The sequence below is a fragment of the Chrysemys picta genome, chromosome 6 (genome assembly GCF_011386835.1).
Source record: "Chrysemys picta bellii isolate R12L10 chromosome 6, ASM1138683v2, whole genome shotgun sequence".
NCBI lineage: Eukaryota > Metazoa > Chordata > Testudines > Emydidae > Chrysemys > Chrysemys picta.
In genome coordinates, this window is record NC_088796.1 from 3,457,464 (window position 1) to 3,483,736 (window position 26,273).

Sequence of the window (26,273 nt, forward strand, 5' to 3'; positions counted from 1 at the left end):
ACTCCTCTTACCAGACATGCTGGGGAGCTACGGACATAAGAGGGATGATTGGAAGTGCTAATTTTTTTCAGCTCAGCCCAACCACAGCTGGCAGGAGGCAGTGGAAAGAAGAGAAGGTACCACAGGCATGTACAAGGGCCTGATGGGGAAGAGTCCCATGGAGGGAGCAGAGTTATCAGGGGTAGGACAAAGGTCTAAAAGGAATGGGATGAAGCCGTTTGCTTCAGTCACTTATTAGACTAGAAAAAGCTCAAGGGGATGCACGGCAGGGAACAATCCTGTCTTGGCTCTGGAGCGTGGGGATCTCTCGGGGATTCTGGCCAGAGGCCAAGGGTGCTGAGCTGTGTTTGGGCGACACATTCGAGGAAACACCACGGTTGTTTTAGTGTAAAAGGTGTTAAAAGGCAGAGAAACACAGGACAAGTCCCCCTTCCCCCGCATCACTGCACTGAGGCCAAGATCCCCAATGGCTCCCTAGGTGTACCGCCCTCTAAGGACTGTGCAGGGTGTTTGGACCAAGTACACATTTAGGCCAGTTCTTTTAACCTCTTCCAAACAGGTGGCTTTCATGCCTAGCGGGGGCAACCAGGGTGGAGGGGAAAGGGTTGCTTCTAAATCTGGGACAGTTCTCCGACTGAAGGTAAAGCTATGAGCTCAGGACCTGAATGCAGGGAACAACGGAGTCCCTGACTCATGGCCCAGTTCCTGGGGGCTGGAAGCATGTGTGATCTGCACACATTGCGAAAGTGGCTCAGCCTCTGCCCTGGAGAGCAAAGGACTATGAAGTCTGCATCTCCCTCCCACCTCGCTGCTTACAAGGTGGGATAAGATTTTCCAGCCCTCTACAGGCTGAGCCCTGGGGGAAAGGTTCTGCCTCCATCCTCAGTGAGCATGAGCCCCAGAGACTGCAGAGCTAGGGTCGTGCCTGCAGCACTAGAGGCTGGGGTGCAAGACACTCGAGTTGGAGATCAAAGTGTGCTCCAAGCACTGGCTACCCAATAGCAACCCCTCAACCCGAACCTCTGCTTGAATGTAGCTGAGCCCTGCTTACCCGAGTGCCCCCCAGTGTCGACGGCCGTCCCAAAGAGCAGCACGTACTCGGTGAGCGAGGCATGGAGCAGGCACATGGAGCCCATCCACCCGCCTGCGTTGACAAACACCCACTGCAGGTCCTCGTCCGGCAGGATATGGCCTGGGTGCTTCTTCCGCAGCTCCACGATGATCTTGGAGAAGGCCTGCTCATGGTCCAAGCCTGCAGCACCAACAAACCCAGGCAAAGTCAGCACCACGCAGGAGGCCCACGGCCCCACCCATAACCCTGCCACCTCCCTGGCTCCCACCAATACAAGACACTGCGCTTAGAATGCGGAGCCTGGCTTCGTTCAGGGAAGAAGACATTAGGGATGGGATCTAACATCCCCCCGTCTATTCTCTGCCATGTCCCCTAGGCAGGCAGCCTCCAACCTGGCCCCGCCAGCTGATGGGCTGGGTCCCAGCGTCACACCCACCAGGCAAGTGGGCACCTGTTACGAATCGGTGCAGCTGCGCCCCAAGAGCTGGCAGGGACCCAGTGGCCTGCCCCAGGCTTGGCCAACAACTCACACTTGGCTCTGCCAGCCAGGCCACCCCCTCGTGTTACCCTCCAGGCCCCGTCCCATAGGTCCCACTGTTACGTTACCCCCCAGCCCCCCATGCATCCCCCATCCCCATGCCCCCCATGTTACTCCCCCATCCTATGGGTCCCATCCCCTCAGAACCACACATCCTCCCTAGCCCCCCCCGTCACGTTACCCCCATCCCATGGGGCCCCCCTCAGAACCACACATCCCCCCCAGACCCCCCCTCGTGTTACCCCCATCCCATGGGGCCCCCCTCAGAACCACACATCCCCCCCCAGGCCCCCTCTCGTGTTACCCTCATCCCATGGGGCCCCCCTCAGAACCACACATCCCCCCTACCCCCCCTCGTGTTACCCCCATCCCATGGGGCCCCCCCTCAGAACCACACATCCCCCCCTAACCCCCCTCCTGTTACCCCCATCCCATGGGGCCCCCCTCAGAACCACACATCCCCCCCAGACCCCCCCTCGTGTTACCCCCATCCCATGGGGCCCCCCTCAGAACCACACATCCCCCCTAACCCCCCCTCGTGTTACCCCCCATCCCATGGGGCCCCCCTCAGAACCACACATCCCCCCTAACCCCCCCTCGTGTTACCCCCATCCCACGGGGCCCCCCTCAGAACCACACATCCCCCCCTAACCCCCCCTCGTGTTACCCCCATCCCATGGGGCCCAGCCCCTCAGAACCACACATCCCCCCTAACCCCCCCTCGTGTTACCCCCATCCCATGGGGCCCAGCCCCTCAGAACCACACATCCCCCCTAACCCCCCCTCGTGTTACCCCCCATCCCATGGGGCCCCCCTCAGAACCACACATCCCCCCCCAGGCCCCCTCTCGTGTTACCCTCATCCCATGGGGCCCCCCTCAGAACCACACATCCCCCCTACCCCCCCTCGTGTTACCCCCATCCCATGGGGCCCCCCCCTCAGAACCACACATCCCCCCCTAACCCCCCTCCTGTTACCCCCATCCCATGGGGCCCCCCTCAGAACCACACATCCCCCCCAGACCCCCCCTCGTGTTACCCCCATCCCATGGGGCCCCCCTCAGAACCACACATCCCCCCTAACCCCCCCTCGTGTTACCCCCCATCCCATGGGGCCCCCCTCAGAACCACACATCCCCCCTAACCCCCCCTCGTGTTACCCCCATCCCACGGGGCCCCCCTCAGAACCACACATCCCCCCCTAACCCCCCCTCGTGTTACCCCCATCCCATGGGGCCCAGCCCCTCAGAACCACACATCCCCCCTAACCCCCCCTCGTGTTACCCCCATCCCATGGGGCCCCCCCTCAGAACCACACATCCCCCCTAACCCCCCCTCGCGTTACCCCCATCCCATGGGGCCCAGCCCCTCAGAACCACACATCCCCCCCTAGCCCCCCCTCGTGTTACCCCCCAGACCCCTGTCCCACGGGTATCGGCGTCCCGCGGGGCTCAACCCCATCGGTCCCGCTCCGCCCCCGGCAGGGCCCCCGCCGCCCGGACTCACCCGCGTGGTGCCGGCCGAGCTCCGCGATCTCCTCGGGCCGGAACTCGAAGGGGCGGGAGGCGACCCAGCTCCGCAGCCCCTGGGCCAGCAGCGCCAGGCCCAGCAGCGCCAGCCCGGCCCGCAGCGCGCGCGTCCCCAGCGCCCACATCCCGCCCCGCCACCCGCCGCTCCGCAGGGCGCCGCGGCGCGCGCCGAGCCTGGCCGGGAGATGGGACCGCCCGCTCCGCGCCGGCCAATGGGAGCGAGCGGCGCTCAGCGCGCCGGCCAATCGCAGCCCGCAGGGTGACACAAAGGGGCGGGGCCAAGTAGGCGCTGTCCCGCAGTGACAGGTGGGGGCGGGGCCGAGCGGACAAGTGGGGGCGGGGCCGAGCGGGCGCTGTCCCTCAGTGACAGGTGGGGGCGGGGCCGAGCGGGCAGGTGGGGGCGGGGCCGAGCGGGCAGGTGGGGGCGGGGCCGAGCGGGCGCTGTCCCGGAGTGACAGGTGGGGGCGGGGCCGAGCGGGCGCTGTCCCGGAGTGACAGGTGGGGGCGGGGCCGAGCGGGCGCTGTCCCGGAGTGACAGATGGGGGCGGGGCCGAGCGGGCAGGTGGGGGCGGGGCCGAGCGGGCGCTGTCCCGCAGTGACAGGTGGGGGCGGGGCCGAGCGGGCAGGTGGGGGCGGGGCCGAGCGGGCGCTGTCCCGCAGTGACAGGTGGGGGCGGGGCCGAGCGGGCAGGTGGGGGCGGGGCCGAGCGGGCGCTGTCCCGCAGTGACAGGTGGGGGCGGGGCCGAGCGGGCAGGTGGGGGCGGGGCCGAGCGGGCGCTGTCCCGCAGTGACAGGCCCAGAGAAGGGGCGGGGCTCGCTCGCTGCATGTCCGGGGGGAGGGTGTCGCCTTTCTGGAGCCGTTCTTTAACTGCGCGGTCACGTGACGGGGCTGGAGCGTCACGTGATGGAGAAGTGGTGGCCGGTGCCGGGCGGGATGGAGGCGCCTTCCGAGTCCGAGAGTTCGGGGCCCGGCGGGACGGGGCCGGCGGTCGGGTCCTTCCAGCCCAGCGGTAGGAGGGAGCTCGGCTCGCCCCCCCCCCCACTGCCTGTTCGCCCATCGCCCCCGGTGCTCCCCCCCTTAGTGCCTGGTCCCCTATCGCACCCCCAGTGCCCCGCCCCCCATTGCTCTTCCCCCCAGTGTCCGCCCCCCCCCCCAGTGCCTGCCCCCCCCCCGGCCCACCCACACATTGCCCCCCTGGGACCCCATCCCCCAAGTACCTGCCCCCCAACCCATTCCCCTTCACTCCCCCAGCACCAGTATGCCCCCCCATGATGACATCCCCAGCCCATCTCCCCAGCGATGCCTCCTGGCACCCCCATCCCCCCCCATCATTGCCCCACATTACCAGCCCGCCTCCCCCCCCGCCCGCCCGGTCTGTTTTTCCAACATAGCTCATTGAACAGCAATGAGGAAGGATTTTATTCCCCCATTAAAACGTGAGGTCCTTTGTGTGGAGCGAAGGGGCTGTGGGACTAACAGGAGTGAGGCCCCTCCAAAGGGGCAGACTGCTTCAGGGCTTGTCAAGAGACCTCCCTCTTCCTCCTCACATGGGACCCTCTGTGGACCAGCCATATCCCTCAGGCACCCCATTGTCTGCAGCAGTAGAGTGAAATTAGCCAGGCCAGGCTATTTCCACTGCAATTGTTTGCTGCATCGCTAGCCCCAGACCTTCATGAAGCAGGCCCCTAAAATCATGAGATATTAAAAATAATAAATTGTAGGTTCTTTCTGGATTTTGAGCTCGGGCGGTGTCACATAGCCAGCTTTTCTCCGCAGCTGGGAGGACTGAAACCTTCCTCGTTTTTCTTAAATGAAAGCTGAGGGTCTCATGTTCTCACCTGATTCCGGAAGCTGGGGCTTGTAGAACCAAACATGGCTAGGCTTGGAAGGAAATTGCTGGCAACAATTAGGGCCCTACCCAATTCATGGTCCATTTCACGGTCATAAGATTTTAAACATAATGATTTCAGCTATTTAAATCTGAAATGTTGCGGTGTTGTAATTGTAGGGGTCCTGACCCAAAAAGAAGTTGTGGGGCAGGGGGTCCACAAGGGCTATTGTGGGGGCGGGTTGCGGTACTGCTACCCTTACTTCTGCACTGCTGCTGGTGGCGGCTCTGCCTTCAGAGCTGGGCAGTTGGAGAGCAGCGGCCGCTGGCCAGGAGCCCAGCTCTGAAGGCAGCAGCTAAGGATGGCAGGTATGGTATTGGGTTTCCGAGTGGGAGCCGTGTTAATCTGTATCAGCAAAAATAACGAGGCGTCCTTGTGGCACCTTAGAGACTAACAAATGTATTTGGGCATAAACTTTCGTGGGCTAGAACCCACGTCATCAGATGCATGGAGTGGACAATACAGGAGCCGGTTATATAGACACAGCCCATGAAGAGATGGGAGTTGCCTTACCAGGTGGGGGGTCAGTCTAACGAGACAATTCCATTAACAGTAGAATACCAAGGGAGGAAAAATCACTTTTCTAGTGGTAATGAGGGTGGCCCATTTCGAACATTGACAAGAAGGTGTGAGTAACAGTAGGGGGAAATTAGGTTCTGTAATGACTCATGGTTTGGTATTGTCCCCTTCTGCTGCTTCAGAGCTGTGCGCCCAACCAACAGCCGTCGCTCTCCGGCCGCCCAGCTCTGAAGTCAGTGCAGAAGTAAGAGTGGCAATACCGCAACCCCCCTAAAATAACCTGGTGACCCCCCCCCCCAACTCCCATTTGGGTCAGGACCCCCAATTTGAGAAACACTGGTCTCCCCTGTGCAATCTGTACAGTATAGGGTAAAAGCCTAAAAAAGACCAGCTTTCACGGGTTTTTCATGGCGGTGAATTTGGTAGGTCCCTACTGGTAATAAAACAGGTCAGAGCCCTGTGGGCCGGGGTGATGCCAGGAATGACATCCTGCCCAGGGCTGCTGGAGAGAGCTCTGAGCAGCAGCCGTGCTGGGAGCACGATCTGGAAACAAACCCGTGAGCACCCAGCTTCTGCCCCCACCCGCTTTTCAGGAGAATGGGGGTGGGGTAGTCGTGGGTGGGGCTGTGGTGGCTTTGGACTGATCTGACGTCTACTAGCCAGGGGCTGTGAAAGATGGAGCCCCAGGGCAGGGCCCAGGGTCAGGAATCCCAGTGCATTCCCTCTTCTCAGCAGCTGGAGGTAGCAGGCTCCTCTGTCTTTACCTAGACACCCTCCCCGTCTGCCTGTGCAGGTTGGAGTGGTGTCTGGGCTGTGGGGATGATCAACACAGACTTTAGCTGCAGGTGTTTCTGCGTGGAGGCGTTGGCCCCTTAGAAGAGCATTTCCCAGCCCAGCAGGTTCCGCCGCGGTCACGTCTCTGTTCCCTTCCTCTCCCCAGAGCACCAGCATGTCCGCTACAACCCCCTGCGGGATGACTGGGTGCTGGTGTCCGCCCACCGGATGAGGCGTCCCTGGCAGGGGCAGGTGGAGAAACCCCCGCAAGAGGATGTCCCTCGCTGTGACCTGTCCAACCCGCTGTGCCCTGGAGCAGCACGAGCCAACGGGGAGGTACTGCGCCCGGAGGGTCAGGGCCCTTGGGGACCTCCCAGCAAGTGAACACCAATGAATGGAGCTGTGCCTGTGTGCGGGAGAAGGGTATCGCTAGCCGGGTTAACAGCTGGGGGTAGAGAGTGGGAGTGACTCATCCTGGGTCATGCAGAAAATCTGTGGCAGAGCCTGGAATAGAACCCAGGAGTCCTGGCTCCTAGCCCCTGCCCAGCTGTAACCCCCTAAATCCCACTCCGCTCCCAAGGCTGGGAATAGAACCCAGGAGTCCTGGCTCCCAGCCCTGACCTACCAGACTCCACACCTGGCATCTTCTCAGTGGGAGAGCCATGAGCGTCGATGTGCAGTAGCGTCGCCGTTGCGGTGTCTGACCCCCAGAAGAGAGCTCGTTAGGCTGCTGACGGATCCCCGTCAAGCGTGTTGGAATCTCGGTGTGCTCCTCGATGTGCGTAAATCCCCACCTGTGGAGACTGGCACGTCCCGGGCCAGGTGGCTCGGGGAGATGGAGCTGGGACGTGGAGCCTTTCCTTCCCAAGGGAAGTCCCGTTGCTCAGCCAAAGCCCTGGAAATGGGCTGACGGCACCAATCTGGGGAAGGCTGGTGCCCAGTTTATCCATCCCTTCCGGCTCTCTGCATTTCCCAGTGGTTTGTGGCTGGTCATCTCTCCTCCTCCCCACGCCACCATCTCCCGAGAGCCAGGGATTCCTGCGGAGAGTGCTGCCCTCAGGCCCCTGCTGGGAGCCCCTTGTCAAGGCCAGCAGGGCTTGGGCGGTGCGGGGCCCATAGATTGCCGTGTGTGTGGTCTTAGCTCACCATGCCCTCTGTGGAGCCCGGCAAGGCCTCCCAGGGGTTGGTCAGAGGGTCTAGCGGGCACCTCTTTCTCTAGTTGCCCCTTGCTGGCCTGGGACCCTCCGTGCTCATCTCTGGGGGCTTCTGGGCTGCAGTGAGCGGCGCCGGGGAGCCAGGAAAGCCCAAGCGCCAGGCCCAGTCCTGAACTCAGCTCCTCTGCTCCTGGATTCACTGAGGGGGTGGGGGAAACAGGTCCCGTGTGCAGAGGGAAGGGTGCAGTCCCCCCCCCCCACCCCCCCGACTTCCATGGGATCCCTCTCCCTGCCCCCAAGTGCCTATGGGGAGCAAAGGAGGGAGTCCCCTGATGCAGCAGGAACAATCCCCTCTGGAGGGGCGTGCCTCGCTGCAGTGCATTCTGGGCACCCTTCTCTTCCCCCTCCCCCCGCGCATGGCTCTGATGGACAGTGGGCCATGGCAGGAAGGGGCTCCATGCCTGTGAGCTGTGGGTGTGCCAGGGTTGTGGGTTAGGATACTCACAGCTCCGGTGGGGTGCGGACTTGGGGGCTCCTGGCTGCCTTCTTTCATGAGCCCTGGGGCCCTGTCCTTATAAGCTGTCTCTCGTTCTCTTGGTAAAGGTGAATCCGCAGTACACGAGCACGTTTGTCTTCGACAATGACTTCCCAGCACTGCAGCCGGATGCCCCGGAACCTGGTAATGACCCATGCGGGGCTCACCTGCCCCGAGAGCCCGGCCCCTGCAGCCAGCCCACTAACCCGGGAACACCCCCTGCGGTGCTCACCTGCCCTGAGAGCCCGGCCCCTGTGACCGGCCCCGGAATCCAGTACCACCCCTTGCGGTGCTCACCTGCCCCGAGAGCCCGGCCCCTGCGGCCAGCCCCAGAACCCGGGAACGCCCCCTGCGGGGCTCACCTGCCCCGAGAGCCCGGCCCCTGTGACCGGCCCCGGAATCCAGTACCACCCCTTGCGGTGCTCACCTGCCCCGAGAGCCCGGCCCCTGCAGCCAGCCCACTAACCCGGGAACACCCCCTGCGGTGCTCACCTGCCCTGAGAGCCCGGCCCCTGCGGCCAGCCCCAGAACCCGGGAACGCCCCCTGCGGTGCTCACCTGCCCCGAGAGCCCGGCCCCTGCAGCCAGCCCTGGACCCCGGGAACGCCCCCTGCGGGGCTCGTTGCTGGTGTGATTGTGTGTGTTGTCTCAGTCGGGGCCCGGGGCTGGAGCTGTGGTTGGGACCGAGGGGCAGCGATGGGGCTACGTGTGCAGGGGGAGTTCTGAGCTGGCATAGCAGGAGAGGCTGCAGGTCGGGACTGAGGGGCGTCGGCGGAGCTGGGTAGGTAATGCTGGCGCTGCGCTAGTGTAGGGCTGGTGCTGCTCATCCCTCCCCCTCGCTGTTCCCACTTGCCGTCCATCTCTGGCTCATTCCTCTCTCTCCTTCTCCAGACGCCTGCAACCACCCCTTGTTCCGAGCTGCATCTGCCCGAGGAGTTTGGTAAATGAAGCCTAGAGGCCTCGGCTGGGGCCATTCATCACTTAGGGATCTATTGTCAGATGCGGTGCTCGAGCAGAGTGAGGGAGCAGTGTTATCCCTGCGGGTGCTCTGGGGCCCTGCAGCTCGGTAGGGTTTCTAGCTGGCCCCGGCCCCCAACCTGCCTGGTTCCCGGCTTCGAATTGGAAGGGGTGGCACACGGCATGCGTCCTTGGGACGCTTGCGGAGGGGGGCGTTCTGTATGGACGCTTTTCTTGCCTTTGGCTTTGGTTCCCCTCCTGAGCACGTCTCCTGTCCCCTGTCGCCTCCAGCTGGGTCCTGGCAGGAGAAGCACACGGCGGCGCCGTCCCCGGCGGGTTAACGCTGCGGGGCATTTGGAAGCTGTTTCCTTCACCCTGCAGCCCCTTGCTGGCTCCCAGGTTCTAGCCCTGGCTCTGCCACCGACCTGCTGGTGACCCTGGGCAAGTCACCTGCCCTCTCTGGGCCCTGTTAAATAGGGGCAGTGCCACTGCCCTACCCGCTGCTCCCAGGGTGCGGGGGGACTTGGGCTTGCGAGGCTGAGCGCATTCACGGTTGCTGAAGACAGGGGCCCCATAGAAACGCTGGCAAAAAGCCCAGCATCTCCATCGCTTGGGGTCAGACCCGCTGTTCTGGGTGAGTAGGAACCTGGGGGCGCTGTGAAAGGGGCCGGAGACCTGTCTTCGTGCTGGGCAGTGTTGGGGCCATCCCGGGCAGCGATGGTGGGGGAGCTCAGTCTCCGTGGCCTGTTCAGACCACGGCCTCTCTGCTGAGTCTACCTGGGGTGGGGCTGGGGGCTGAGTGCCAGCTGCTTGTTGTGGGACTGGGTTGCTGGCACTGCAAAGGTCAATGCCCTGCAGCCCTCCTGGGGGGGTCTGGGAAGCTGGGGGGTGGTGGTAGTGAGGGGGAGACACCTCCCCCCCCACCCCCAGGGCTCATGCACTCACAGCCGTCTCTCCCTCCCTCCCATCTCGCAGCAAGGTCATGTGCTTTCATCCTTGGTCTGACCTGACACTGCCACTCATGTCGCTGGCAGAGATCCGGGCAGTGATTGACAAGTGGGCGGAGCTCACGGTGGAGCTGGGTGCTTCTTATCCCTGGGTACAGGTCAGTGCCCCACACCCACACCCCCAGTGCAGCGGTGGGCAAAGGCCCTGTAGGGGTGCAGCGTGGCCAGCGGCAGGCCAACCCCCCTGTAGATGCATTGCACCCTCTAGGGGTGGGTGAGTGGAGCGCAGGCTCCAGGCATGTGCACACAGGCGTGACGGGATCAGATGGCTGGCAGCTCCTCACACCATGCTGCAGGTTGTGATGTGCCCGGATATGTGTGTCTCTGAGTGACATTCAGTGCTCTCCACCTGCGGCAGGGAGTTAGTTTCTGAATGACTTTCCTCCAACTTGGGGTGAGGCTCTGCGTAGCCAGGGGGCGCTGTTGCCCTTACGTGTGCTCTAGCAATGAGTGCAGAGCACTTGGGAGCCAGGATTCCTGGGTTCTAGTCCATTGGCTCACCTGTGTGACGGCTCTGTGCCTCAGTTTCCAGACCTGTAAAATTGGGAGACTAACCCCCACCTTGCCAGGGCGTGGTTGTGAGGCCAAATCCATTAATGCTGGTGCAGCGCCAGGTGCTGCTGAGAGCCTCTAGAAGTGAAAATGGTAGCGGGCGTGTTGTGACCCTCTCCTGCCCCTGCCGTTCCCCACCTGCCCCCCGATGGTCTGCGTTGGGCAGAGTGTCTACGATGTCACCAGCTTTGTATCCCAGCCAGAGTGGTGCTGCCGTCTGGCCGTTGTGCCTAATGGTTTGGAGAGCCAGACCCGCCTTCCTCCCAGTCCTCCGGGTCCTCACTGATTCACTGGTGCCCAGGTCCCTGCACCCCCTTGCTCACAGCCTGAGGCTTTCCCCGTGCTGCGAGACCACTGCCTTTGGCTCAGAGACGCACTCAGGACTCCCCTCTCCATTGGCCATGTGCACTTCCAGGGTCTAAGGAGAGAGAACCCCCCTCTGCCCGTGTGGAAGAGTCTGATCTGGAGCTGCAAAGGGATTCTGCAGTGCCCCCACTGAGCTTGGCCGGCCTCCTTCCCTATCCCCCCGGGGTCTCAGAATCTCGCTACATCTGTGCGTTGAACCGCTCCGCCCAGAGGCCAGTCAGTATCACCCCCCAAGTGGTTGATAGGGAAACTGAGGCACCGAGCGGCTGAGTAACTTGCAAAGGCCGTTCAGTGGCGGAGGAGGGAATAGAACCATGGAGTCCAGATTCTCAGGGCAGTGCTCCAACTGCTTGGCTGTGCTTCCTTGCCAGCAGTTGCCACCAGCTGACATTAGAATAGTCCCGAGAGCTTCTTTTCCCTTCTCTCTGCAGATATTTGAGAACAAAGGGGCCATGATGGGCTGCTCCAACCCTCACCCTCACTGCCAGGTAAGGGAGCCGGCTGCTCGCGCCCTGGGGACTGCGCCATGGGTGGGTTGTGTTATGGGGAGGGGAAGGGGCGTCCCGGCACCCTCCTGCTCCTCCCGTGATCTTCTCTGAAAAGCGACTCTTGTGAGCCCTGCGGGCAGAGCCCCCAGCTTTGCAATGTTCAGATCGCTCTTGTAGCGTTTCCTTCATCAAATGAGTGTTTAAAACTTCTCCCTCCAACATCTGGGCTGCCCAGACAGCAACGCAGGGCTAGCCACGGAGTCTGATTCCTAACCCATGTCTACCTCCTCCCCAATGCTTCCCATTTCCTTGTGTCGGGTCTGTTCTCACTTGGCAGTCAAGTCCATCATCTAGGGCCCCAATCCTGCAGTTGGGCTGGCGGAGGTTTGACCTGATTGCAAGCTCCTTTGCCCAGGGACCTGCCTCCTGCATGGGGCGATGGGCTGAGCATTGTCAGGTGGTGCCGTTTTGCACGGTCACTTTCCTGACCAGGTTTTGGTTCAGCCTCTCGCTCCCGCTGAGAGCCAGAGGTGACAGCACCGAGCTAGTTCAGTGCACCCTGGGGGCGGTGAAACTGACTAGCTGCCAAGTGAAACTGACCAGTGCCATCTCCCTGTCCAAACCCAGGGCAGGGCGAAAAGAAAAGGGCCAGCGTCACCAGTGCAAAGTGAACCGAACTTGGGATTCCCTCAACCTCCTTGGTCCCGGGCACTGACAGCCCAGCCGAGGGACTGCCCTAATCTCACAAGTACAATCCTCTCTGTTCCTTCCGATATTGGATCTGCTTAACCCTGACCCAATGGGGGTCCACTAAGATTGGGTGGCCCATAAATGCACCTTCCCATTTGCTCCTCCTAAACTGTCTGGATGCCCAGGTAACTTTTTGTGGGTTGATCCCTACCCGGTGTAGATCTTGACTTACCTATCTTGACTTCAAAGGGGCGTGCCTCTTCGTGCCAGCTGAAGATCTGGCCTCATTTGTGGGCCACGTGTTGTGTTCCCCTCCCACAAAACACTCCCGATACTTCCTGTTTTGTTTTGTTTGGTGGGGGGCGCAGCTGTAGAGGAACTAGAAAGGAGTTAACAGAACTTCATAGCCACTGCGAGGGATCCTACAATGACCAAACCCTGGAAGTGCGCACGATTGCTGGTTGAAAGCAAACTGAGGGGAAACCAGATACCTTGTAAAAATCTGAAACCTCTTTGCTGTCCATCTTCAAAAAATACTTTTTGTTGTGAGAGGCTACCGGTGTGGTGCTTCTGCTTTCTCCTGTTGATATCACTCGGCTGCGTGCGTGTGTTCCCTCTGTGTGCTGCCCCAGCTCTGCGCAGATAGCTGACACAGCAGACCCGACGAGAATCCCCAATAACCACAGAGTCTACTAAGATACAAAGGCCCCTCGGCCAGGTTTATTGCGACCCTGACACAATTTCAGTTCCCCGTAGATTACTTAGTCTACCGGGCATACTGCTAGAAAGTGCCGCTCGGCAATGGACTCAGCTCAGTGGCGGGACTTTCCACTGCCCCCTCAGCCAGACAAAGACACCACCCCAGGGACACATTCTTATACACAGGTACAAACAAGTTACACATCACTCCTGACGTATTGAGGTGCAACCCCTCTACGTAGCAAGGTACAATCCCTCTATGCAGTAAGGGGCCGCCTCGCACCTTGTACTTGTTGGTTCGATCAAAACAACTCTATCCATCATTTTACCCTTTTGCCCCTGTCATTGGGATGGGTCGGCCTGTTCCATGTTATCTGTGGAATGTTCCCGTATGGTATGTCTTGGTACCATGTTTATACTATAACTATGCTAAATGAATATGTATTTCTGCAACATCAGCCCTTTCCTTGCCAGCTTCTGTGAGCAGGGCCTGCCTCTTGCTCACAGCTTAACTTTGCTTTTTATGCTAGCAAAGTCTTGACCATTACTTTAGTTTGGTTCAGGCCTCATACTGGGCCTTCATTAGGCCTTTACTATGTTGCCTTCACTTACTACACTTTTCTCATTGAGAGCAACTCCCTTCCCTCCTCCCCCTCACCCCCCCTCGGCCTTTTCTAGTCTGGGAAACATTACAGATGCATTTACACAGCACCATGATGCTCGTTATGTATTTTTGGCTGTTTAGTCTCAACCTTCCCTTGTTAATATGGGAGCTGCCTCGTGTGGCTGTAGATCACAATTTCACCATCAGGTGGCAGCATAAACCTGCAAATGGCTGCTTCTCCTGGCCATTCCAGGCTCTGCTTTCTCTGAGCCACCTCCCCAATCCATCCCTCTCCTAACCTTGTGCCACCACAGGGTACTGGGAGCCGCTGCCGAATCCTAGAGTGGTTTGACGAGGGGATTGTACCGTCCTCTCGGGAGCATGTGAAGCAATCCTGCCTGGCGCTCCCAGAGAACTGCTGACGCCTCCGCCCTTAGGATACAGCTGGGAGCGAGAGACCCTTTAGCTTCCAAAGCTGTCCCTCCGGCTCTGGCTAGCGTCAGCCCTTAGTGTAGCCCTGCCGGCTATTGCAGGGGCAGGGTGTGCTTCCCTGCCCCCCACACCTCCCTGGGGGCCCACTGCTAGCCCACTGGTGCCACCTTCTGCCTCGGCCCTCCCTGTGGACTGGGAACCCAACCCCACGCTAGCTGTGTGGGGAGACTTCTGGAGCTCCACCGGGGGTGAGGGATGTGCCATTTGCACCTGCCCAGGGAGCCAGTGGAGTCTCCCCTATGAGGAATGGTCATGTCAGCTCCCTAGAGCGGGGAGAGTGCCCAGGGAAACACCTTAACAGCCGTAGGGTCTGCGGTCATCTGCTCCTGGTGCCCTCAGTCCTCCATGGGCAGGATGCCTTGGGGCCCTGTTGCTGGTGCGGTGTCCACTGCAGCCCTGCCTGGCAAACGGCATCTAAAGATCCCACCTCGAGCCCCTCTGTTGGTCCCACCCGATGGCTATGGCAGGGGTTGGTGGGTCTCCACCTTGCAGAACCCACCATCGGGGCCCGCGCTGACTGGCCCCCTTGGTGGCTGTGAGGCCAGGGAGGGGCTGGGCCCTGGAGATGGGGCAGCTGGGTGGTGGGGGAAGAGCTGGGCTCGGTTCCCTGCTGAGACGCGCCCGTCCCTGCCTGTCGGCCCATGAGGGGCGGGGCGGGGGGGTCACAGGATCAGGGAGGGGACTCTGCTGGGCATGGGGAGGGAGCAGGGAAGTTGCAGGGCCCCAGGTGTTCAGCCCTGTTCTTGCAGGCAGGTGGCGCTCTGGCACCACAGCTGGGGGTGTCTGCTGTCCCCACTGGCGCCCGCTGCGTGGAGCACCGCTGCACCCTGCAGAGCCACCCCGTCGCTTCACAGCTACTCCCCTTCAGCAACTCTTTTCCCCCCCCCCCCAGGTCTGGGCCAGTAACTTCCTCCCCAACGAAGCCCGGCTGGAGGACCGGACGCAGCGGCAGCACCTCCAGGAGCGCGGCGTGCCCTTGCTGCTGGAGTACGCCCGGCTGGAGGCCCAGAGGAAGGTAGCGGCCTGCGGGCGGGGGCGTTGGCTCCGTTTGGGGGTGGTCATGGCTCACCCAAGAGGCAGCGGAGAGGGGAGCAGCTCCAGTTCCTGCTGGAACCAGGTCTGGACTCCTTTTAAGCAAGGCCCCTTCTCCTAAGATTAGCTTCCCCCTGCGGTGGGGCTCCGAGAGCTCGGGGTGTGTGTGAGCCCCTCTTGCAGCGGGGTGCGCAGGGAGCTCAAAGCGCCTGCCGCTGCTGCCAGCAAGGGAGATCTGCCCTAGCTCACGGGGCAGAGGCCTGGGAGCGCCCCTGGGTCCTGCCCCCGGTGCCCCTGGCTTCACTGTGCCTGGGCAGGGCTGGTGGTACTAGCTTTGCAGCCCCGCAGCACAGTGCGCTGTGCCCCGCAGGAGCGGCTGGTGGTGGAGAACGCGGACTGGCTGGTGGTGGTCCCCTATTGGGCCGTGTGGCCTTTCCAGACCCTGCTCCTGCCCCGCCGTCACGTCTGCCGCCTCCAGGAGCTCAGCGACGGCGAGAGAGACAGTAAGTGGCTGCCCCGTCCTGGCCCCTGGGCGGAAATGCCCCCCCCTCCGCCCCCACTGCATGCTCTGCTCTGGAGCCGACTGCCGCATGCACCCACCCCTGCTCCATGCACCCTGGGGAGGAGCCTGGACCGGGGTAGAATGTCCTTTGGCCCCTCCCCCCAGCTGCTCTCACCCCCGCCCCCTGTTCTCATTTCCTTCTCTTGCAAGGCATGAAATCAGAAGTGGGGGTTCTGGAGCGTGGCAGACCAGCTCCGGCGGTGTGCCCACCACGAGGGATCAGAGGGCAGCTCTTTGTTACTCAGTTCCCCAGGTGCTGTGTGCGGAGCCGGGCTCAGGATGTGGGGCGGCTGGGCGGCTGAGTGCCCCATGCTTATCCCTGCGTGGTGCCATGACACTCACGGGAAGCTTCCAGAGCCAGGCTTGGGCTGGTGCTTGGTGTATGTCCCAACTCGCTGACCGTGACGGATAGAACTTAGGGCAGGCAGGTAGGACGCCGATGTTCAGCCCACTAGACCCGGAGGTGGGGGGGCTGATGCTGTGCTGAGGGCAGGTGGCTCAGTGTGCCAGGTCCCGGGGCTCTGGGAAGTTTGCAGACGTGTGTCAGACTGGCGGAGAGGTGAATAACGAAGCGCGCAGGTCGCTGGTACAGAGCCATCTGGATCGAGCAAACAATAGACTTCCGTTTTAATATGGCTAAATAGAAATGAATCCATCGGGGAACAAAGAATGTCAGCCGTGCTTACAGGATATGGGACTCTATCCCAGGAAGCAGTGATGCTAAAAAAGATTGGGGGGTTGATGGTGGATAGTCAGGTGACTATGAGCTCCCAGTGCGATGCTGTGGCCAAAGGAGCTAACACGATCCCGGGAGGCATGAATGGGAATCTCAGGTAGGAACAGAGAAGTAATTTTACATCTGTATTTGGCACTGGTGCCACCGCTGCGGGAATCCTGTGCCCAGGTCTGGAGCCCACAGTCCAAGAAGAATGTTGATAAATTGCAGAGGGGTTCAGAGAAGAGCCATGAGAAAGATGACAGGATTGGCAAACCTGCCTTAGAGTGAGAGACTCACGGAGAAGGTTATGGGGTGACTTGATTATAGTTTCTAGGTACTTACCTGGGCAGCAAATATTTAACAATGGGCTCTTCAGTCCAGCAGAGGCAGGTCGAACACGATCCAATGGCTGGAAGTTGAAGCCAGACAAATTCAGACTGGAAATCAAGGCAATTAACCACTGGAACAATTTACCCAGGGTTGTGGTAGTCTCCATCACTGACCATTTTAAAATCGAAACTGGGTATTTTTCCAAAATATCTGCTCTAGGGATTATTATGGGGCAGTTCCAGGCTTGTTCCACAGGAGGGCAGACTAGATGAGCACAATCTGGCCTTGGAATCTGGGCAAACCCTGGGCTGGGGCAGGGGCACTGCCTGGCCCCCGGTGAACAAGGGGTTAACCTCAGGGCAGCTTCCCCTGTCCCAGAGGCACTTAGGAAGGAGTGGCTGTGCAGAGTAGGGGGGTGGTTTGGGCTCCACCCCAGAGGCGCTGGAGCAGTTTGAAGCAGGGGTTAGGTTGGTGGGTGGGAAGGGAGGATGAGCAGCGTTCCCTTCTCAAGCAGTGCCAGAATGAGGCGCCCTCTGCATCCAACCAATCAGTGACATGATCCCTCTTCTCCCTTGCAAGCTCTGACCCACAGTGAAGTAGTTAATGGCATTGGTGTTTGCGTTGTCATTAGGTTCCAGAGTCAACACCCACTGTGATCCATAAGGGCAAAGCCCCTAGTTCTTGTTTCCATAGTAGATCCCTTCAGAGCTGCGACCCAAACTGAGCCTGCCCTGGGGTGGGTGCCCAGGCTGAGGGGTCGGACTGATGTGAGCTCTGGAGAGCAAGTCCCTGCTGACTGGGTCACTGCCTGGGCACCGAGCTGCCTCACAGGCGGGGAGTGAGATTCTGCCAGTGCCCAGCTGCGATCCAGGGAAGAGGTTTTTGTGCTTTTCTCCCCATCTGTGCCGAGGACCCTCCTGTTATCTGTGCCCCCACGTGGGCCGAGGGCTTGGGAGCGGGTTGGGTTAGGGCTGGTGACTGACCACTCGCTGTTCTTGTGTCGCAGGTCTGGCCTCCATCATGAAAAGGCTCCTCACCAAGTACGACAACCTCTTTGAGGTTTCCTTCCCCTACTCGATGGGCTGGCATGGTACGTGGCGGGGGGGCACGGGACAGCGAGTGCGGGGCGAGTCGGGGCACCGGGTGGCTCAGGGGACTGGCATGGTATGTGGCTGGGGGATGAGGGGGAGCACGGGGGGGCGAGTCGGGGCACTGGGTGGCTCAGGGGACTGGCATGTGGGGTTGTCGGTTCAAATCCAGCCCCAGCCGGTCACGGTGCCCACTTGGAGGCCACGTGAGCGGAGTCTGTCCTGTGACCGATATCTGGAATCATTGGTGGGCTTGTATCTGGCAGGCGCCCCCACAGGGCCTCACTTGGGAGCAGACTGTGGGCACTGGCAACTTCACGCCCACTACTACCCGCCCCTCCTCCGCTCGGCCGCTGTCCGCAAGTTCATGGTGGGCTACGAGATGCTGGCGCAGGCTCAGCGGGACCTGACGCCAGAGCAGGTGAGCGCAGGAGCCCTGGATTGGGAGCGGGGTGATCTCAGGACTGGGCTCCATGGGGCTGCGCTGGGCACCGGGGGCGGGGTGATCTCAGGAGCGGGCTCTGTGGGCAATGGGCTGCGCTGGGCACCGGGGGCGGGGTGGTCTCAGGAGCGGGCTCTGTGGACAATGGGCTGTGCTGGGCACCGGGGGCGGGGTGATCTCAGGAGCGGGCTCTGTTGGGAGTGGCCTAGGCCGGGGGCGGGGGGGGGGGAGGGCTGCAGGCTGGGAGTTCACTGCCCCCGAAGGTTGGGCTGTGGCATAGGGGTTCGGTGCCCCCAAGAGGCCACGCTTCTGAACTGCAGGAATCGGCCGCCTGGGGTCTCGGTGCCGGCTCCGGTGCCCTGGCGCTCTGTCTCACCCGTGCTCTCTCTTTCCCTGCAGGCCGCCTGGGGTCTCGGTGCCAGCTCCGGTGCCCTGGCGCTCTGTCTCACCCATGCTCTCTCTTTCCCCGCAGGCCGCCGAGCGCCTGAGGACTCTGCCCGAGGAGCATTACAGGGTGAGGCCGCGTGAGGCGGTGTGATGAGCGGTGCCGGCCGAGGAGGGGAGCTGGCACGTTGCAGATGGGCCACCGGCCGCATGCGGGACTCGGTTCCTTTGTTTTGCTGACCAGTGGGAATTGAGCTGGGGGGTTGGTGGGCAGAGCACGGTGGAGTCTCTTGGACAGGCCGCTTTGGGGGCAATAGTCAGCACTCAGGGCGAGGCTGAGACCGGCAAACTCGTGTCCGGCGACTGGCTGGGTGAGCTCCCCACAGCCTCAGAGCTGGGTCTCTGGGGGCTGTCACCCCATGGGAGCTCCCGGGCTGCAGCGGGTGGAGAGCCAGTGGCAGCTGCCTGTGTCAGCAGCGGGGCGGGGGGGGAGGGCTGTGGTATACATTGAAAGGGTGCTCCAGAGGGGGTCAGGGAGTGACGTGTGTCACCCAGTAACCCCCGTGGGCTCCTGGCTCCCATGGGCGTCAGCAAGGGGCCCGGTTCTGGCTTGTGGGAGGCAGGGGAGTGGCGGGGAGCAGTCCAGAGTCCTTGGCCCTGTGAGTCCCTGTGACTGCTGCAGAGGGACAAATTCTCTGTAGCTTTTTTAAGCCTTTGATGCCCACAGTTCCAGTCCCACACATGCCAAGCCCAGTGCCAGCCCCTGCCCCACTGCTGGGCTCAGAAAGCCTCATGTCTGATGGGGTTTGGCCCCTCACTCCCACCCTTTGCCCCTACTGCCCACGTGCTGTCGTGTGCCATGGCCTGTGGCTGCTCTCCGCGGTGCCGCCTGTGGACGCTTGGCTTTTCAGTCACTTCAATAAAACCGAAAACCGAAGCAATGCTGCCTCCTGCTGGCTTGGCGCTCTGGGGCCAGATCTCCGCTGCTGCAACTCCTCGGAGGTGTCCGTGGCTCTGTGCCAGCTGAGGCTCTGCCCCGGAGCATCTGGGCCTGCGGGGTGCGGTCTGTACTTCTCTCCGCTTGGGGGAAGGCAGCCAGCAGGCGCGGCACCCCCCGGAGCCGTCTCCCTCTGGGGTGTGCGAAGAGCGCTCTAGTTCGATTGCACTCGCGCTGCGTCCCCGGCACCGCTGCCAGGACCCGGCCCCTCATGGGAGGTGCAGTCAGAGAATCCTGCAGGGTCTGGCTGAGCCCACATGGCCAAGGCTCAGCCCGGCTGGGTGTATCGGCGGCCCCTGCTGCTCAGATCATGGCCCCCTCCCCCCATTACTGCCGCCGACGCGTCTCCCTCCAGCGCCATCCATGCGTTAAACCTTCCCCATCCCCCACCCTTCCAGTGAGCCGATCTCTATTTTGCAGATGGGTAAACTGAGGCACAGAATGGCTGCAGTGACTGACCCGTGTCTCAGGGTGAGTGAGGTATAAACCCTAGTCTCCTTCCCTGAGGCCAGCGCGCTGAATGCCGGACCAGCCTCCCTCCCCTCCCTGAACTGTCCCCAGGCCTAGGGGCCAGCTGCAGCCTTTGAAGAAGTGGGGGCGGGGTGGAGACGATGCCATGGGGGTGACGCCATCCCCAGCGCCATGGCGGCTGTGGGTGAGGACGCAGCAGGGACCAGCCCCGCCAGGAGTTCCAGGAGCCACCTCCTCGCGACCTGTCACGTTCTCTGTCCTGCTGCTGCTGGCAGTGTTTGTGTGCTGCACTGACGCTCACCACCCCTTCTGCCCCGCCCCCCCTGGGCGCTAGGGGGCGCTGCGCTGACCTCCTTCCCCTCCGGCGGCGCGAGGGGGCGCTGCGCTGACCTCCTTCCCCTCCGGCGGCGCGAGGGGGCGCTGCGCTGACCTCCTTCCCCTCCGGCGGCGCGAGGGGGCGCTGCGCTGACCTCCTTCCCCTCCGGCGGCGCGAGGGGGCGCTGCGCTGACCTCCTTCCCCTCCGGCGGCGCGAGGGGGCGCTGCGCTGACCTCCTTCCCCTCCGGCGGCGCGAGGGGGCGCTGCGCTGACCTCCTTCCCCTCCGGCGGCGCGAGGGGGCGCTGCGCTGACCTCCTTCCCCTCCGGCGGCGCGAGGGGGCGCTGCGCTGACCTCCTTCCCCTCCGGCGGCGCTAGGGGGCGCTGCGCTGACCTCCTTCCCCTCCGGCGGCGCGAGGGGGCGCTGCGCTGACCTCCTTCCCCTCCGGCGGCGCGAGGGGGCGCTGCGCTGACCTCCTTCCCCTCCGGCGGCGCGAGGGGGCGCTGCGCTGACCTCCTTCCCCTCCGGCGGCGCGAGGGGGCGCTACGCTGACCTCCTTCCCCTCCGGCGGCGCTAGGGGGCGCTGCGCTGACCTTCTCTTCCAGTGGAAGTAGGGGGTGCTGTGCTGACGATCCTGCGCACTATGGAGCGGTGCGTGACCTGCCCCCTAGCAGCGCTAGGGGGCACTGCAGTGATGATCCCGCGCACTCTGGAGCACTGCACTGACAGTCTCCCCAGCGCTGCTAAGGGCACTGTACTGCCCATGCCCCAGCGCTGATAGGCGGCGCTGTGCTAACCCCCTGCCCCCGCCATGCACTGCTGATCCCCCAGGCGTGGTAGGGGGCACTGTACTGCCCATGCCCCGGTGCTGCACTACAGAAGGGACGTCTTCCAGAGGAGAGAGACGCTTGTTAGTTCCCACATCTGGCCCGCCCTCCACTCCCCCTACACCCGCTCTGCTGAGCCCCAGGTCTCCTGCCGCTCTGCTTGGCTACAACGTTTTTCTTCAGCGAGGCTGAGTGCTGTTCACCGTGTGTCGTTGGAAGTCAGCTTGTTTCTGCTGCAATCGCACTTTTATTTCTCTTCCTGCCCCTAACTCGGCACATTTATTTCTCAAGGCCCAGCCCCAGTGCATGGGCGTGCTGCCAAGGGCCCTGAGCTGCCCCGCTGTGTGGAGCAGGAGCAGCTCCCTCGGGATGAGACACTCCAGGGAAGAAAGACGGTCTGTGTTGACTCCCAGGAGCCCCGGCCCTTGCCTTGTGTCCCCAGCTCTGCTGCTGACGCACCGCGTGACCTTGGAAAAGTCCGATGCATCGTTACGGGCGGCCTAATTTGCTCAGCGTGGTCAAGAATGCAAAGATGTTTGAGTGTTGGGGGGGAATGAAGAATGGTACGGAAATGCAGCCGTGTCGTTCTAGAAATCAATGGGGCGGCCTCCATTCTGTGCCAGTCTGGGCACCCCGGCTCATAGGGTCACAGGCAGGGGATGAGAATGATTAAGGGCCTGGGGAGGCTTCGGGATGAAGGGAGCCTGGACAGCCTGGGATCAGGTACTTTAGAGAGGGGGTAAGTAAGAGAGGATGGGACAGGGATACAAAGTAAGGCCTGGGAGAGAGAAGGGAGGCCCGGCTCGACCCCAGAGCACCCGGAGCAGGGGCTGGCCAATGAACTGCAAAGCAGCACAATGCAGGGGTAGCTTGTGGGACTCGCTGCCACTAGATATCACTGCGGCCGAGGGCTTGGGAGGCGTTTACATGGCTGGAGCCAGGACCCTGAGGATTCAAAACCAAACACAAATCCCAATAGCGTTTGCAATGGAGCTGAATGTTCCTATCTCAGGGCATGGCCCAGCCTCTAATAGGGTTGGAGGAGAATCCCCCTGGGGCCGGCTTATCCCATAAGGGGCTGGGGAAGGGGGGTGTCTTGCATCTTCCTCAGAAGCACCTGGTGCAGAGGCGGGAGCCCCGTGGGCTCTGGCACTCCGAACGCCAGCTGGGATGGCGACAGCGCGGCGAGTCCAGCTCCTTCGGGCCGCCCTGGGCGGGGACAGCCGCGGGGGGAAGGAGCTGCGATGCGGGCAGCCGATTCTCGTGGGTTCTGTAATTATCACAAGAGAAACTTCCCGCAACTCTAATGAGACCTGTGTTATTGTCAAGTATGTAATTGGTCTCCTGGGGGCTGGCCGGAGCCTCCAAGCGGGTAAATGTTCTCCCTGGCAGGAGTAATTTGCTACCTACTAATAAATGATGTGTGGGTGCTGTTTCCCCCCCCTGAACATCCCCAGGTCCATGTGTCACGGCTGCAACGTGCGCGGAGAGGATCAGCCTTGGTGCATGCGGGGTGGTTAAACTCTCCGAAATGCAAAGCCCCTGCCCGACTGCTTAATACGCGGGCGTTGGATGAGATTTCAGAGCTGTGGACATTGCACCCTTCCCAGCTCAACGGGGAGACGGGCATCGATACACGGAGCCCATCTCCTGCCCGCAGGCTTGGAATCCAGAGCTGGCACCTCATCGTCTGTGGGAGACTCAGGCCTCGTCTGCTGCCTCTGCCGGAGATTTAGCCAGCAGCCGATTTCTCTCGGGAGGTGACACCTGCCCTGGTGTGCCGGTGTGGGAACGGTGGGTGCTCCCTGCCTTGCCTCCAACTCCTCTTCCCCAGGCCTGAGCTCTGCCCTCGGGGCGGTGGAAGATGCTGCGAGATGCTCCCTGGAAGGAGCTAGTGCTGAGCGCCGGCTTCAGGCCGTTTGGGGACCTCATCAGCTTGGCCTGGACTCTCCTTTGCCGCGCGAGTCCGCCCGTGTTCCCGAGCCGCTCCGGCAGTGGAACCCGCCCTGCCCTGTGGCCCTGAGTTCTGGGGAATCTTCTGAGTCTCTGTAAAGCTGGTGACCAACTGCAGCGCTCCTCAAAGCGGGGGCCTCAGGGAGCCAGACAGTCTGAGCAAGGCTTGGGCCAGCTCTGCCAACACCTCTCAATTCTGCCCCTCAGTCCCCTCGTTATCCCAGCCCCAGGGTCCCCCACCCAGCTCTGCCAATGCCTCTCGCTGTGACCCATAGCTCTCCAGCTACTCCAGCCCTGGGCTTCCCCCCTCCAGCTGAGCCGATGCCAGTCCAGTTCTGGGCTCCCCTCCCCCCCCCCGTGATGCTGACCCACAGCCACCCCACTGTGCTGGTCCTGGGGGGCTCTAGCCGTGATTGGTGCTGTACAAGGAACCCCCTCTGCCCTGCGGGCGGGGGCAGGGTTTGGAGATGGCTGCTCCTTGGGGCTGCCAGGCGAATCCTGCTGTTCTCCTGCGCCCTGAGGACGAGAACCAAGCCCATGGGTTGGCCGAGGCCCAGGGCACCTCCCCGCAGGCTGGTTTCTCTCCCGGGCAGCTGCGATGCGCCCATCAGCCGCTCCACCTGCGCACGCTGGCCCTGTTCATCAGCGGCTCGTTCGTATGCACTGCTCCGGCCGTAACGCTCAGCGCCTGCCGGCCGGGGCACCCCGGGGGTCACCTGGCACCTTTAGCTCTGACCCGTGGCCAGAATTCCCTCTGCTCCGGGGCCGGGATGGAGCCTGCACTCAGGAGCGCTCCAGCCCCCTGGCACAGAGCGGCCCAGCCCAGGGCCCAGCCGACCAGCCAGAGGCCGGGGCAGGTCGTCCCCTCGCCCTTTTCCCAGGCCATGCTCCCCGCCCCAGCCTGGAAGTCCCCAGGGCTGTGGAATCTCTCTCCCCAGCGCCTGCCCCCCTGCCCTGTGTGCTGACGGGAGTGAAGCGGGAAAAGCCACACCGGGGAGTTCCTGGTGTGCAGCCTCCACCTCTCCTCTATCCCCCCCCGGCTCCGGCTCCCTTCCGCCCGCTCGCCCAGCCCATCCGCGTGTGGCCGGGTGCTGCTTCCATCACGCTGGTGTCGCAAGCCCTGGTACCACCCAGCTATCGGGGTGCTCCCGCGGCCCTCAGCGAGGGCTGTAACTATCGTTTAAAAGTATTATATCATGTAACTGGATAACCGATGAAAGGGAGAGGGGCCAGCAGGTGCGGGGCTGCGGCTGGGGTCGGCTGGCGCAGGCCAGGGGGCTGGGGTCGGCTGGCTGGCGGGGCTGGGGCTGGGGGTTAACGGTTAAGCTGGGTTCATGGTAAGACTAACGCTTACTGGTGAACCGGTTACTGTTTTACATCCCTACCCTCTGCACCGTGTTATCTGAACGCCGGGGGCTGGCATCCCGTCTGTAAGCCTGACGGAGCCCTGGTTCACCGGCCGCCTCCTGATTCACCGGCCTCGCTCGCCACAGCACCTCAGTGCCCCTGCCAGATCTTCCCCCCAAGCCTGGATGAGGCAGGGCAGCGGGTCGCGCTCCAGGCCCTGCAGCCGGCAGTTCCCCTCAGGAATGGAGTAAACGACCCACTAGCTAGGGTGACCAGATGTCCCGATTTTATAGGGACAGTCCCGATTTTGGGGTCTTTTTCTTATATAGGCTCCTATTACCCCCCCACCCCTGTCCCGATTTTTCACACTTGCTGTCTGGTCACCCTACCACGCTAATTCACCATCAATAGCTGGAGAGCTGGACAATGCCCCCTGGCTGGGATGCTGGTGTTTCTCGTGCAGAGATGAGGAAGGGGCGACGTCTTAACGTGGCGGCGTTGGGCCGCGTGTCTGAGGGGAACATCAGCTGCTGATGTGAGCCACGGGGCTTTGGCAATAACCGGGAAGAGCCAGCTGTTTTGGTAGCTCAGGATTGCTCTCGGCCTGAATGAATCCCAGGCCCCAGGGTCCCCTCTGTGACCAATCTGAGATCGCTCCAGCGCCTGCTTTTTGTTGCAAGAGGCTGTTGGCATTTGGCATGTCCAGGGGGCTTTGCGCAGCTCAGAGATCAGGATGGCTCAGCTGATGGCCCCTGTCATTACAGCCACAGCAGCAGAGCCTGCTAGAGTTAAGGTTCTGTAATGTTTTCCATTCTCAGCCCCTTTCCAGTCACGCTTCCAGTATGCATAGCTAGAGCTGGTGGCATTTATCGAAGGGGAAGTTTGTTATTAGAAAAATGGGCTTTTTTTTTTTTTTAAACCAAATTTTTCACAAAAATGTATCAACAAATATCAAAAATGTTTTTTTCTTTCATTAAAACCTAGTGCTTTTTAAAAGGTTTTAAAAATAAATAGTTATCGAAATGTTTCATTTTTTGGAAATCAGCTTTTTGGTAAAAGAAAAATGCCCATAATCCTTTCCAGAATGCTTCTAATTTAATAAAAATATTTTAAAAAATAAAATGGTGATAAAACGAAAAACAGCTTATTTGGACACTTGAAGACAAACAAACCAAATCCAAACCAGAACAACAACAAAAAACATTTCAAAACTTTGAATTTCATTTTGAAATGAAAATAATTTAATTTTTTGTTTTTTGACAGGTTCTGTTTCGAGATCTGCTGAAACCTTCCTCTTTTGGGCTGAAAATTTCCAGTCTCAGTCTCTTTCTCAAGGTTACTTACAAAATGCGATGGGTTTATCTATAGGTGTTTGAAAAAATCTGTGTATGGTATTTGAGTAACAGCATGTAATGGAAGATCAAGGGTTAAAAAACCAAAACACTTAGGTAAGTTCCTGGAGTTTAGGTCCATCAATAGCTATTCACCAAGGCAGTCAGAGATACAACCCCACGCTCTGAGTGTCCCTAGCCTCTGTTTGCCAGAAGCTGGGAATGGGCGACAGGGGATGGATCACTTGATGATTCCCTGTTCTGTTCACTCCTTCTGAAGCACTTGGTATTGGCCACTGTTGGAAGACAGGACACTGGGCTAGATGGACCATCGGTCTGACCCTATATGGCGTTCTTATGTTCTTATCATTTTGTGATGCAAGTGCCCAATGGGGCAGGGTTAAGGTTGCAGGGACACACCGCTGTCATGGCATTTCCTGATGTTTTCACACTGAGCTGTGCATAGTTTCTAAAGCCAGAAGGGGCCATGGTGATCATCTAGCCTGGCCTCCTGCATAGTCCAGGCCACAGAGCTTCCCCACAACGATTCCTGTTTGAACTCGAGCAGATCTTCTAGAAAAACATCCAATCTTGATTTCTAAGTAGCTAC

The 26,273-nt window shown here is 61.1% G+C and overlaps 2 protein-coding genes across 4 annotated transcripts in view; one reads left to right on the forward strand and one right to left on the reverse strand.

Annotated features, from left to right (window-relative positions):
• The window catches only part of LOC101945707 (sigma non-opioid intracellular receptor 1), a 13,776-nt gene extending 10,484 nt beyond the window's left edge, over positions 1 to 3,292 (reverse strand). Inside the window, exons 1-2 of the mRNA XM_065598655.1 lie at positions 3,116 to 3,292; positions 1,052 to 1,252 (exon numbers count right to left, since the gene is read on the reverse strand). Coding sequence (XP_065454727.1) covers positions 1,052 to 1,252; positions 3,116 to 3,263 — 349 coding nt within the window. The 5' untranslated portion in view covers positions 3,264 to 3,292. The remainder of the gene's footprint in view (positions 1 to 1,051; positions 1,253 to 3,115) is intronic.
• The window catches only part of GALT (galactose-1-phosphate uridylyltransferase), a 22,351-nt gene extending 2,990 nt beyond the window's left edge, over positions 1 to 19,361 (forward strand). The window contains exons 1-11 of one of the 3 annotated variants that reach the window (XM_065598653.1): positions 3,990 to 4,148; positions 6,488 to 6,657; positions 8,079 to 8,154; positions 8,901 to 8,949; positions 9,942 to 10,071; positions 11,323 to 11,379; positions 14,757 to 14,879; positions 15,267 to 15,399; positions 17,513 to 17,596; positions 17,861 to 18,015; positions 18,509 to 19,361. In XM_065598653.1, the coding sequence (XP_065454725.1) occupies positions 4,043 to 4,148; positions 6,488 to 6,657; positions 8,079 to 8,154; positions 8,901 to 8,949; positions 9,942 to 10,071; positions 11,323 to 11,379; positions 14,757 to 14,879; positions 15,267 to 15,399; positions 17,513 to 17,596; positions 17,861 to 18,015; positions 18,509 to 18,574 (1,149 nt within the window). In that variant the 5' untranslated portion in view covers positions 3,990 to 4,042 and the 3' untranslated portion in view covers positions 18,575 to 19,361. Of the gene's footprint in view, positions 1 to 3,989; positions 4,149 to 6,487; positions 6,658 to 8,078; positions 8,155 to 8,900; positions 9,076 to 9,941; positions 10,072 to 11,322; positions 11,380 to 14,756; positions 14,880 to 15,266; positions 15,400 to 17,512; positions 17,597 to 17,860; positions 18,016 to 18,508 lie in introns of those variants that run through there. The other 2 variants (XM_065598654.1, XM_065598652.1) reach the window with 2 other exon arrangements.
• The last annotated feature ends 6,912 nt before the right edge of the window (positions 19,362 to 26,273 follow it).